Genomic DNA, 12,880 nt, shown 5'->3' with positions numbered 1-12,880 from the left:
TTCTCCAAAAAAAAAATCACTATTATTATATACTAATGAAAAAAATTAGCCCTCAAATTTTCAAAATTACTCTTTAGAAGGCAATCACACCAAAGAGCACATACGTAGCTTTCACCCACAGATGCCATTGGCACACAAACATTAACAGTGAAAGACAGCTTTTGTTTTATTAGAAAGACTTGTACAAAAAATATCAGTTCATGGATTCCACATACTCAAAAAAACTGTCTTCAAATTAATTTAGTTTGGAAGTTTAATATCATCCTCAAAGTTGAAATACCAGTTATAAACAGTATGAAGGTTGTGTAATGACATCCACCAAAACGGATCCATTCCATGGAAACTTTTATATAAAACACCTACTCTCAAATATTATTTCCATCTTTTTTGGCACTCAGAACTAAAATTTGCGTAAGCAGAGCAAGCAATGGAGATTTACCTCACTACATCTTAGTTTTACAAATATGTGGAAAGCAATATTAGATGCACTAGCTTCACTCACCCCACTTTAGCATCCCGTATGATATATCTTATCTTCTACAACAGTTTCCAGCACAAACCCTCTATTCCATGCTCCATCTCCCACACCTTTTCATACCATGCTTTTCTTTCCAACTAGATTTATAACTCCTTGACAGTAAGCATACTTATTCTTCATTGCTTTTCATTTCCCTCAAAAGAGTATGCAATCTTGGATATTCAATAGGTGTTCAATATTAAACACACTAATTTAAAACGGAATTGACTGTATAATCTCAGAACACATTTTAATTTATAGACAGGAAAACAAGGACCAAGTTAAGTGGTTGTCCCAAAGTCTGTCCCAATTACTCAAGTAGGAGCGGAAGGATTCATGTCCAAATCTAACTCGCAGTCCAGTCTTTCAGTTACGTCATTACCTCCCTCCTTTCCATGTTTTCTTCAAAAGACTAGTCAACTGGCCAACTATTGACTTAAAAGTCATATAATGCACTGAGTTCCAAAAATCGGCATATGTATAGTACCTAGAAATTAAGACCTGGCAATATACATTCATTTTGAAAGGCCAATTTTAAACCTTCAAAATAAACACCAACCTCATTTGATGTGAGAGGGTAAAGAAACAGGAGATTTAATACATCGCTACCATTAAAAGCCATCTCCAACAAATGATGTACCACCTCATCCACTAGTAGTAGTTTTGTTCAGGCTTGGGAGAAATAAATCTAAATTTGACTTACTTAAATTCCAATTGTTCACAACATGGCTTCTAAAAAAGCCTGTCTTGAAAACATATACATCAAACTCATGAACCTAATTTTCACATCAAACCACAAACAGATCAGGGTAATAGTTTTCCATTGATTCTTTTCACGAATACAAAATGCTAATATGATACTCCACCATTCCGTACTAAAGCGACATGCTGCAAAGTTAATTTTGAAAAGGGAAGCTAAAATGTTCACAGCAGAGATCAGCATTTTGTGTACTTTAGAAAACTGAGTTACAAGAATTTAAAAATACAACACACAGCTAATAGCTAAATTAGCTACCTGTTTCCCCAATCCCTAGGGGAAAACAAAACGGAATTAGCTAATATAAAGTTTAGGGTTAAGTGGACTACAACATTCTATTTTCAGTGTGAGACATTATTTAAACACTAAGCACAATGTCTGGAATACAATCTCAGTCGACAGTTATTACTACTACTACCAGCAGTCACAAAATACTATGAAGTAACTTTTGCAACACAGATACAAAATTTACCGCTCTTCCATTTTATGTTCATTTTAAAAATAAATGGCAAAATGCCAAGTGTTTTAAGCTTAGAGAAGGCTTTGAGTCAGCATATAAATCATAGATTCAAGTGACACTTGATTTCCAATCCAAAAGCTCCTTATGTAGTATGACTCACCAAATTCCCGATTTCTTCCAACTATGAAAAATAAGTTAAACTCCTATCTTATACCTACCACCATGACCTTCGCAGAAATTAGGTTAAGAGACTAATTTTTAAATTCTTAAAGACACCCCTTACCTTGGTTTCTGGAGAAGATCGCTTAGTGAGTTTAATACAAGCCACCAAGGGGTACTAAAGTTGTGTGACCTTTAGATATGTTCTGGGATATGGTCTAACAAGACTGCCTGTGGGGATCCTCTGGGCAGCTTTGGACCTAACTAGGCCTGGGTACAAGCGGAAAGACTCTTACTCAGCCCACCGTAGAGGCCCAGGCTCCATTCCCAAGCCGCAGAATCCAAGCCAGCTCACCCTCAAAACCGTCCACGACGCTGACCCACAGGGTCTCCGCTCCCCCTGCCACCTCGTCTGGCGCCAAGGCCGGGAGACTCAAAAACCCAGGAGTCGGGTGAACGGCGCCATTTTAGGCGGCGGTGGCGGCGACAACCAATCCCTGCGCGGGAGGCAGGGGGCGCCGGGTCGCTCGGAAGCCGCCGCCGGCCGGAATGGGCGCCGGTCTCGGAGGCTCGGGGGACCCGGGCCGGAGGCCTCCGCCATGTTGCACCCTCCTCACGGCCGCCTTTTCCTTGGCGGGCTTGGCCCCGCGGCAGCTGTCCGCAGCCGTAGTACAGCTCACCTTCTCGCAGAGGCTCTTGACCTGGGACTCGGACAGCTGCTTGCACTCGTTCAGCTGCTCGATCCACTGGTCCAGCTCCTTGGTGAACACCTTCTCGTCCATGATGCCACCCGCCCCAGCCGGCTGCCGCTCCGCGCTGCTCCCGCGCCGCCGCCCGCACACGGGCCACACGCACACGCCGCCGCCGGTTCCTTCTGTACTTCTGGCGGCTTTTGAGGCTGGCGCTGGCCCGCTGGCTCTCACCGCAGTACTCGGCCGTCGGCCGCTGCGCCTCCTCCTCCGCTCGCTGAGGCTCCAGAGCTCGGCTCTCTGTAATGGCGGCCGCCGGGCGTGGTGACGTCACGCCCGGCGTCAGGAGGCGGCGGGGAGCGGAGGGGAAGAGGGCCGGGGAGCAAGCTGCGCAACTGCAGAGCCCACCCCGGGCGGCCGCACGACCGGAGTTGGGGCGCAAACTGGGGGTCAAAGCGCAGGCGCGACGTAGCCGGTTGGTAACTGAGGCGCCTTGACTTTTTGGGCGTGGCTCCCGGAGGGCGGGGTGGTGGGGGAAGGGAAGGATGGAGCTGGAGCATGCGCAGTGCGCACAGCGGCGAACTGGACTAATCCCTTAGCGCTAAACCCTGAGAGGAGACGACTTGGACCGCGCGCAGGCGCAGACCGGGTGGAAACCGGGGCTACTGACGGCCTGGAACTGGTTCCCATGGGAAGGCTGCTCTGGTGATGAACTCAGCTCCTCACCTGGGCCTGGCAGCCCGATCACGGAAACGAGAATTGCGACCCCATGGCTCATCCGGGGTGCAGCGGCGCTGTAAACGTGTGGGTTTCCCTCATCTTTGGGGGCAGGAACGGGCAGCGAGTGGCCGCTTGGATTAACCACCTCCACCTCTGGGCGCGGCTGGCACCTTGTAATTAGGTCACTCGTAGGTGGAGGAGCGTGTACCTACCGGGGGAGTGCCGTGCAGTGCACCTGACTTCCCCGGCACATACCTGTCCCCGGACTTAGGTGTCTCGTCCGGCGCGATGGCGGGGGCGAGGTTTGGGCTTTTCTTTGAGCCTCGGACCGCGGCTCGCTTCCACGCGCCCAGCTCCTCGCCCGTGGTTGCTTTCCTCCAAGTTTGATTCCCCCTTGGGAATGAGAAACCCTCAACCGCTGCGCGCCCTGGCCTACTTTTAAGAGGGGAAGCCCAGAGAAGATGGATGCACCTGTCCTGACCGCGTCTCGGTGGCGTTAGAAGCAGCTGTGATCCGTGCTTAAAAGAGAGCTCGTATACCCTAGGATTGGACCTCTGTCTGGTTATGAATCGCTTTGGAGTTTGCAAAACGTTTTCACATTCCACTGTCCCTGCTTTTAGATAAATACCTGGTTCCATAGAACGCCAGCTATGTGCCAGAACCAGAGGGGTCATCCAGACGGACCAGGGACCCTGCCCTGGAGCTTGTATTCTCCCAACAGTACTGGCTGAAGATGGTTTAGGATAGGCAGAAGAAAGATCATAATGCCCCCAGGATTTGAGAGATATAGAAGCTTTCCAAAGAACATTTAACCATAAAGGGCAAGGCAAGAGCTGAACCTGATCGCCTATCTTCCAGGCGCCCCACCCTCAGTATCAGGCAACCCTTCCACACCCAAGTGCTCAGCGATGCTTGGGAGGAGAGTGCTCAACCTGCCACTCTGAGGGCGTCATCCCCACCAACAGGCTGAAGAAGGCACTGGAGGTCCCATCAGCCAATAGCAGGACTGAAAATCCTTCTTTATCCAAGACAACCTGTTTGGCGAGGCCGACTGGCTTGGCCTCCTTAGGCTGGAAATTGCAATTCTGCTTTCCCTTCACACCTCCTATTAGTGTGCACCAAAGAAAGTACCTCAGATCTACTCTTCCAGAAGTCTTACCACATACTTAATTTACCAGATTGGGAAAAAGACACTTTAGCCCAAATTCTGTCCCTGCTTTGCAGTTAACATCCCCAAACAATAGAAGGGAAGAGTTAAGACCAAGTGGAATGAATAAGGAAAAAAAATCATCACTTAATGCCCGTGATTATAAAGCCATACCCAGTGTGCTGTCTAATCGTATTCTTTACCATTGCCATGAACCTATATGAGAAATGTCTAATAGGGCAAGAAGCAGACGGGCACTCAGAAAAGAGAAGGGACTTGCCCGAGATATTGGTCAGGATTTAAAACTGCTTACTCCCAAGTACAAAGTCTCAGTCACAGTCATGCAGTTGACCTTCCAAGGTCTGACTTAAGGAACAGAATCAACATAATTTCTCTTTGCCTAGATTGTCTGTTTTTTGTTTTGTTTTGTTTTTTGCCGGAGTCTCACTCTGTCGCCCAGGCTGGAGTGCAGTGGCACAATCTCGGCTCACTGCAACCTCTACCTCCCGGGTTCAAGCAAATCTCCTGCCTCAGCCTCCCAAGTAGCTGGGATTACAGGAGCCCGCCACCATGCCTGGCTAATTTTTGTGTTTTTAGTAGAGACAGGGTTTCACCATGTTGGCCAGGCTGTTCTCAAACTCCTGACCTCAGGTGATCCACCTGCCTCAGCCTCCCAAAGTGCTGGGATTACAGGCGTGAGCCACCACACTTGGCCTGCCTAGATTCTCTTACCTGGAAAGGGTGTGGTGGTGTTAGTTTGGTAGATGATGAAGTATTGAACACCCACTATGTGCTAAAATTATAATGAGTTTTTCCAAAGTACTGTGAGCTCCTTGTTGGTAGCATTAATGTAGGTGTTATTTATTTTCTCTTGATGCAGATTACTTGGCTCACCACCATCACAAAATGGAGGGAAGATATAATAATTATATGTACTTAAAACATCCTGCCAAATAATTAAATGCCATGACTTAACTCCTTAAGGAATGAATTCTAGGAAGCTCTTAGCATCAGACAGTGAAGTAAAGCATACATGATCATAAACAATACAGAACTAAATCAGGATATATTTTTCTTTAGAAGAAATCCAGAATGTTTGTGTATTCTGTAGAACTCAAAATATCTAATGGACATGAAAAGAAAAATTAAGTTTGACTTATCTGGACTTGACTAATTTGACCTCACTGACTAAATTCTAGAGCTGAAGAATATTTGGAACAAAAAATTTAAAGCAAACCAAAAAGAATTGTCTTTTTAATTTATTGGCAAACACCAGAAAGTAAATAAAGCAAATATGCTTTGAGAAAGAATCTTTGCTCAGATGGCAAATTCAATATACAGCAAGTCTGATTGTTGCCCATGATGTTTAAGCATAGCTATAAATAAAAATCATCTGATGATGGGGGTGGGGTAGGAGGAGGATAACCTTGAGCAAATAGCTTTATAATAGGCTCTCTTACCCAAGATATAAAAATTGACATTAAACATGGAGTAGGAATGAGATGTATCTTGTCAGCAATTATCTTGGCATTAAATCAGGTTTATTTTGTTGTTGTTCCTTCCAGTTCCCTGACTTCTAAACTTACTGAGACAGAAAGTAGACCAGTGTCAGAAACGACTCTGGAGTCAGATGGAACTGGTTTTGAATTCTGGTTCTGCAACTGCCTACATGTGTGAACTTTGGAAAGTTACCTAACTTTTCTGAGTCTTGATTTTCTCGTCTATAAAGTGGGAATAAAAGTAATAGACAAATAATGAGGTTATTCTGAGAATTAAATGAAATTATAAATAAATAAAACCAGGCTGGGTGCGATGGCTCACGTCTGTAATCCCAGCACTTTGGGAGGCTGAGGCAGGTAAATCACCTGAGATCAGAAGTTCGAGACCAGCCTGGCCAACCTGGCGAAACCACCATCTCTACTAAAACTACAAAAAAATTAGCTGGGTGTGGTGGTGTGTGCCTGTAATCCCAGTTACTCAGGAGGCTGAGACAAGAGAATAGCTTGAACCGGGGAGGCGGAGGCTGCAGTGAGCCAATATTGCGCCACTGCACTCTAGCCTAGAGCAGGACTCTGGTCTCAAAAATAAATAAATAAATAAATAACACCAAAATAGTATTAATTAATGTACAATAAGTGGTAGATGTTATTTTTATTATAATTTCTAAGTGGGCTCAGATTTTAAATACATATCCTCTAATGCCAGTTGGAGTCCCTCATATCTGCAGTGAAATACATCGTGGTGTTTGGAAACAGAAATAGAGGTATCAAAAATATCATGTAGGCCGGGCCCAGTGGCCTGTAATCCCAGCACTTTGGGAGGCCGAGGTGGGTGGATCACTGAAGGTCAGGAGTTCAAGACTAGCCTGGCCAACATGGTGAAACCGTGTCTCCACTAAAAATATAAAAATTAGCCAGGCATCATGGTGGGTGCCTGTAATCCCCAGCTACTCGGGAGGTTGAGGCAGGAGAATTGCTGGAACCTGGGAGGCAGAGGTTGCAGTGAGCCAAGATCATGTCACTGCACTCCAGCCTGGGGGACAGAGTGACACTCTGTCTCAAAATAAATAAATAAGTAAAATAAAAACATCATGTAAACACAAAGCCATTTGATGAAGTGGGGATGGGGGGAAGAAATTCAAGGAGAGGTAGAGATGGAATAAACAGAACAACTCCTCTCTCGCCTTGCCATCCATTCAGACTTGTTATATAGAGAAAAAGTTACTTAGGACTAAATCCAAGAATTAATACAATCAGTCTCATGCTCCTGTCAACTCAGAATCTTACATCTGAAAAGGGTGCCATAGTTGAAAAGGATAACACGCTCTTTGTACCAAGGCCTTTTATGCCCCAGAAGCCCCAAAATGAAGTCCTGAGCAGTCAAAATTTCAGTGGCTTTGGCCATGGAAAACCTGCCATGCTCTGACCAATGACACCTGCCCAGCTACCAGATGATTTCTGCACTCAGTTTACACAATGATGCCTGCAACTCATTGGCATCTGTCTCTGTTCTTTGTAGTTTTCAGAAAAATTAAGTTTATATTCCCCTTTCACCTGGAATTAGAATTTTATAAATGTAGCCAAAATTTTGTGACCAGGAACTTTGCCACAGATATACTGCCCTTTCCCCCAGCTTCTACTGTCTGGCTAAAGAAAAAAGAGAGAAATGACCATGTCCCCTGGTAATGCCCGTGATGCCTGGATAGTATTCTCAGTTACAAAAGGAGACATTTTTCTGTTACAGGAAAAAAAAAAAAAACTCTGAAATGGTAGGCAAAGTTCATCACTCCAGAAGGTTGAGAAAATCTTAATAATACTGTCACCAACTCTGTAGCTATGAAAAACTGTATCATGGAAGTATGTTTGATATATAATATTATTCATAACATATTAAGTATTAAAAATACCTTATAAAACAGTATGTGTGATATAACCCCAATTTCATTAACACATGTTGTAAATATACGTTTATAAGAAACTTTAGAAAGCCACACAGTGAAGTATTAATGGTGGTTACTTCCAGTGAGTAGGATTGTTTTTTGTTTCTTCTTTTTGCTAACTTGATTTTTCTGTAATGAATACATAATGCTTTTATAATTATGAAAGAAAATGGCCGGGCACGGTGGCTCGCACTTGCAATCCCAACACTTTGGGAGGCCAAGGCGGGTGGATCACCTGAGGTCAGAAGTTTGAGACGAGCCTGGCCAACATGGTGAAATCTCATCTCTATTAAAAATACAAAAATTAGCTGGGTGTGGTGGCGGGCACCTGTAACCCCAGCTACTCAGGAGGCTGAGGCAGGAGAATGGCTTGAACCCAGGAGGCGGAGGTTACAGTGAGCCAAAATCATGCCACTGCACTCCAGTCTGGGTGACAGAGCAAGACTCCATCTCAAAAACAAAAACAAAAACAAAAATAAAGGCGGGGGGGCTAGGCGTGGTGCTTCACACCTGTAATCCCAGCACTTTGGGAGGCTGAGGCGGGCAGATCACGAGGTCAGGAGTTCAAGACCAGCCTAGCCAATATGGTGAAACCGCATCTCTACTGAAAATACAAAAATTAACTGTACTTGGTGGCACATGCCTATAATCCCAGCTACTCAGGAGGCTGAGGCAGGAAAATCACTTGACCCCGGGATGCGGAGGTTGCAGTGAGCCAAGATCGTGCCATTGCACTCCAGCCAGCCTTTTGACAGAGTGAGACTCTGACTAAAAAAAAAAAAGAAAAAAGAAACAAAGAAAAATACCAGCATGTTGGGAGGCCAACGCAGGCAGATCACGAGGTCAGGAGTTCAAGACTAGCCTGACCAACATGGTGAAACCCCCGTCTGTCCTAAAAATACAAAAATTAGTCGGACATGGTGGCACATGCCTGTAATCCCAACTACTCAGGAGGCTGAGGCAGGAGACTCGCTTGGATTCAGGAGGCAGAGGTTGCAGTGAGCCGAGATTACACCACTGCACTCCAGCCTGGATGACAGAGCGAGACTGCAGCTCAGAAAAAAAGAAAAAAAGAAAATGTTAGATACGTGAATAAACATGACAAGGCATCTCTTGGGAGAATCACAGGCCCAAAGAACCAAACAACATGTAGCCAATATAGCCAATAGTTCTGCCAAGTATTCCACTATACCCTGCAGTGTTACTCCAGGGCCCTCACTTTCTTATGGAAAGAAGTCTGAGCTCTCCTATGGCCTTCTCACATGGCCTCCTCTCCTGCCTTCTCCCTCACTATAAGCTCTCCTCCTCAGCTTAGCTGGCCACCTCCCCAAACCAATTCTGTACTCATCCAACTCCATTCCTTCTTTCACCCTTTGCTCATCCTGCCCTGGATCCCTGGATTCCCCCTGGTATCTATATGAACCTTACCTGTCATTTAAGGTCAGTTCAGGCCCCACTTTTCAGAGAAAACTCTGAAAAGTCTTCTCTGGTGGTGACTCTACGTCTCTCTTGGTCAAGAGTACTTAGTAGATTAGCAGGAGACTCTTAGAGACTGGTGGGACAGCACAGACACCTGGTATCAGGGCAGAGGGGTGTGAATGGAGGAGGACTTGTTGGTGAGGAGGACTTGTTGGTGAGGAGGACTTGTTGGTGAGTTGTTCCCTAGAGACTTACAGAAACACTGTGGAGGAGAGAGATGCTTTGCAGGGAGCCAGAGGGGAAATCTGTTTATATTTTGTTCTTCATTTTCCAGATTAAGCAGTTTACCAGTGTTCTACCTTGATTCCTGACAAAATTTAAAATTAGATTCACCAAAGCAGGTGAATTTCCAAGCACAGAGGTATCTAATTGGTGCTATGAAATTCATTTGCAAAGATAGAAACATAGGTCCATACTGCTCTCCTGTCTGATGGAAAGAAAAGAAACTCTCCTCTCATAGGAGTGTTTGTTCTCTGGCCAATAGAGGGAACACCAAACAGGAAGACCCCTCCATTACTAAGCACTTCTATGTTCATGTTTAAATTGTGATTCTGGAAGATAGTAATGGAGTCGGGTCCCCAGACAAAAGAAGGAACAGATAGTATATTCAGAAAGAGAAACTGATGGATGATTTAGCGTCTATAAGTTGATGGTTAGTTCTTAGAGGAAGGATGGCTAATCAGTTGTCTCCGTCTTTGCAGGAACAGGCAAGAGGAAATGAGCCTCTGTCAAGGGGTAACAATAATAAGGGCCAGCATTTATTAAGCACTTACTACATGTCAAAACTCTTCTAAGTGTTTTCCATGTATTCTTCCTTTTTTTTTTTTTTTTTTTTTTTTTTTTTTTTGAGACAGAGTCTTGCTCTTATTGCCCAGGCTGGAGTACAGTGGTGTGATCTCAGCTCACTGCAACCTCTGCCTCCCGCGTTCAAATGATTCTCGTGCCTCAGCCTCCTGAGTAGCTGGGATTACAGGAGTGCACCACCATGCCTGGCTAATTTTTGTATTTTTAGTAGAGACAGGATTTCACCATCTTGGCCAGGCTGGTCTCGAACTCCTGACCTCAAGTGATCCGCCCACCTCAGCCTCTCACAGTGCTGGGATTACAGGCGTGAGCCACCCTGCCAGGTCATGTTTTCCACGTATTAATACATTTACACTCACAACTTATGAGGTAGGTACTATTATTATCCTCCTTTTACAGATGATGGAACTGAGGCACAGAGGGATTAAGTAACTTGTCTAAGGTAAAATAGTAAACAAAGGAGCTGGGATACAAACTCAGTCTGGCTTTAGCTCAGGAGAAGTACCAAACTCTTAACTACCGGAGAGGCTTTAGCATCAGATCACAGTGATTTTCATTAAAGAAAGATCTTGACCTTTGACCACCTGACAATTCCAATACCTAGCAATCTCCAAGGACAGAGCAGATAACTCACGTTCTTACAGGTTCTGACTTGGTGAGCAGCCTGTGGCCCAGCCCCACCACATAAGCCCTCTACTCCCTAAATACACTTGTTCTCTCTTCCATTCTCTTCTCTCCATACCATCCTCATTTGCCCTCTTTTCTCCTGATGTACCCGCTTTCTTTTTCCTCTCCTTCTTTCCCTCCTATTCCCCAACATGTCCAGTCTGCTGAGATAACTCATAGGCACTATTTGGTTCCTCTTTTGGTACTCAGAATCAAAAAGGCTGCTGGTCCCTGACCTACACCTTTCCAAGCCACCTGTTTGTGAATGAGATCATCCACAGTCCACCACAGGCTGAGCACAGACAGTCTAGGAAGCAATGAAAAAAAAAAATCCTAAAAACAAACTGCTGGTGGGCGCGGTGGCTCTTGTCTGTAATCCCAGCACTTTGGGAGTCCAAGGCGGGTAGATCACAAAGTCAGGAGTTCAAGACCAGCTTGGCCAACATAGTGAAACCCCCATCTCCACTAAATATACAAAAAAATTAGCTGGGCATGGTTGTGCATGCCTGTAGTTCCAGCTACTTGGGAGGCTGAGGCAGGAGAATTGCTTGAATCTTGGAGGTGGAGGTTGCAGTGGGCCGAGATTGTGCAGCTGCACTCCAGCTTGAACAACAGAGTGAGATTTCATTTAAAAATAATAATAATAATAATAAATTGCCTTATCTAGACTCAGTGTTCTCTGTGCACATCAGGGAATCTCAGTTGCCCTGTTACATTGGTTTGTCTTGCCTTTTTTTTTTTTTTTTTTTTTCCCATGAGAGGGAGTCTCGCTCTGTCTCCCAGGCTGGAGTGCAGTGGCGTGATCTCGGCTCACTGCAAGCTCTGCCTCCCAGGTTCACACCATTCTCCTGCCTCAGCCTCCCGAGTAGCTGGGACTACAGGCGCCCGCCACCACGTCCGGCTAATTTATTTTTGTATTTTTAGTAGAGAAGGGGTTTCACCGTGTTGGCCAGGATGGTCTCGATCTCCTGACCTCGTGATCCACCCACCTCAGCCTCCCAAAGTGCTGGGATTACAGGCATGAGACACCGCGCCCGGCCTGTCTTGCCTTTTTAAATCAAGTAAACAACACAATGTGGACAGCATTCTCTTCCTTTTAGCAACCAGTTGTAGAATAAGGAGAGCTGGGTTCATCCTGCCTCGTCACAATCAATCTGAATGACTTTGAACACATCCTCTCCCATCAGTTTCCCCATCCAACAATGCAAAAATTGGACTATATTAGAGAGTTCTCAATTTAGGATTCATGGGTAGGTTCAGTGCGGGGGGTCCATCAACTCTCAAAAAATAAGGTATGGGAATTTTGTGTTTTTTAATTGAAATTCTTATTGAGATTAATTAATTATTTATTTATTTACTTACTTATTTTTGAGACAGAATCTTGCTCTCGTTGCCCAGGCTGGAATGCAGTGGCGTGATCTCGGCTCACTGCAACCTCCGCCTCGCAGGTTGAAGCGATTCTCCCACCTCAGCCTCCCAAGTAGCTGGGATTACAGGCACCCAACATCACACCCTGCTAATTTTTTTATTTTTAGTAGAGACAGGGTTTCCACTATGTTAGCCAGGCTGGTCTTGAACTCCTGACCTCAGGTGATCCACCTGCCTTGGCCTCCCAAAGTGCTGGGATTACAGGTGTGAGCCACTGGGCCCGGCTGAGATTATATTTATTTATTTATCTATTTGAGACAGAGTTTTGCTGTTGTCACCCAGGCTGGAGTACAGTTGTGCAATCTCGGCTCACTGCAACCTCTGTCTCCTGGGTTCAAGCGATTCCTCCACCTCAGCCTCCCGAGTAGCTGGGATTACAGGTGCACACCACCACGCCCAGCTAATTTTTATATTTTTAGTAGAGACAGGGTTTCACCATCTTGTCCAGGCTGGTCTTGAACTCCTGACCTCTGATGATCTGCCCACCTCGGCCTCCCAGAGTACTGAGATGATAGGTGTGAGCCACCACGCCCGGCCTTACAAATTTTAGATTCACATACATTTATAAGAAATAATACAGGGAGATCCCAGTTTCTCAGTGGTAACATCTTGCGG

The 12,880-nt window shown here is 45.3% G+C and overlaps 4 protein-coding genes across 5 annotated transcripts in view; 1 reads left to right on the top strand and 3 right to left on the bottom strand.

Annotated features, from left to right (window-relative positions):
- PPP2CA (protein phosphatase 2 catalytic subunit alpha) overlaps positions 1–12,880 on the bottom strand; it is a 354,454-nt gene that overhangs the window by 27,913 nt on the left and 313,661 nt on the right. Inside the window, exon 2 of one of the 2 annotated variants that reach the window (XM_050792851.1) lies at positions 2,574–2,884. In XM_050792851.1, coding sequence (XP_050648808.1) covers positions 2,574–2,675 — 102 coding nt within the window. In that variant the 5' untranslated portion in view covers positions 2,676–2,884. Of the gene's footprint in view, positions 1–2,573; positions 2,885–12,880 lie in introns of those variants that run through there. The other variant, XM_050792850.1, reaches the window with a different exon arrangement.
- The window catches only part of UBE2B (ubiquitin conjugating enzyme E2 B), a 262,616-nt gene that overhangs the window by 69,698 nt on the left and 180,038 nt on the right, over positions 1–12,880 (top strand). The gene's annotated exons all lie outside the window — the stretch shown is intronic.
- VDAC1 (voltage dependent anion channel 1) overlaps positions 1–12,880 on the bottom strand; it is a 394,265-nt gene that overhangs the window by 253,521 nt on the left and 127,864 nt on the right. The window lies entirely within an intron of this gene.
- The window catches only part of SKP1 (S-phase kinase associated protein 1), a 105,881-nt gene that overhangs the window by 66,286 nt on the left and 26,715 nt on the right, over positions 1–12,880 (bottom strand). The gene's annotated exons all lie outside the window — the stretch shown is intronic.

Source organism: Macaca thibetana, chromosome 6 (genome assembly GCF_024542745.1).
Source record: "Macaca thibetana thibetana isolate TM-01 chromosome 6, ASM2454274v1, whole genome shotgun sequence".
Classification (NCBI taxonomy): domain Eukaryota; kingdom Metazoa; phylum Chordata; class Mammalia; order Primates; family Cercopithecidae; genus Macaca; species Macaca thibetana.
This window is presented reverse-complemented; position numbering and strand designations above follow the sequence as displayed.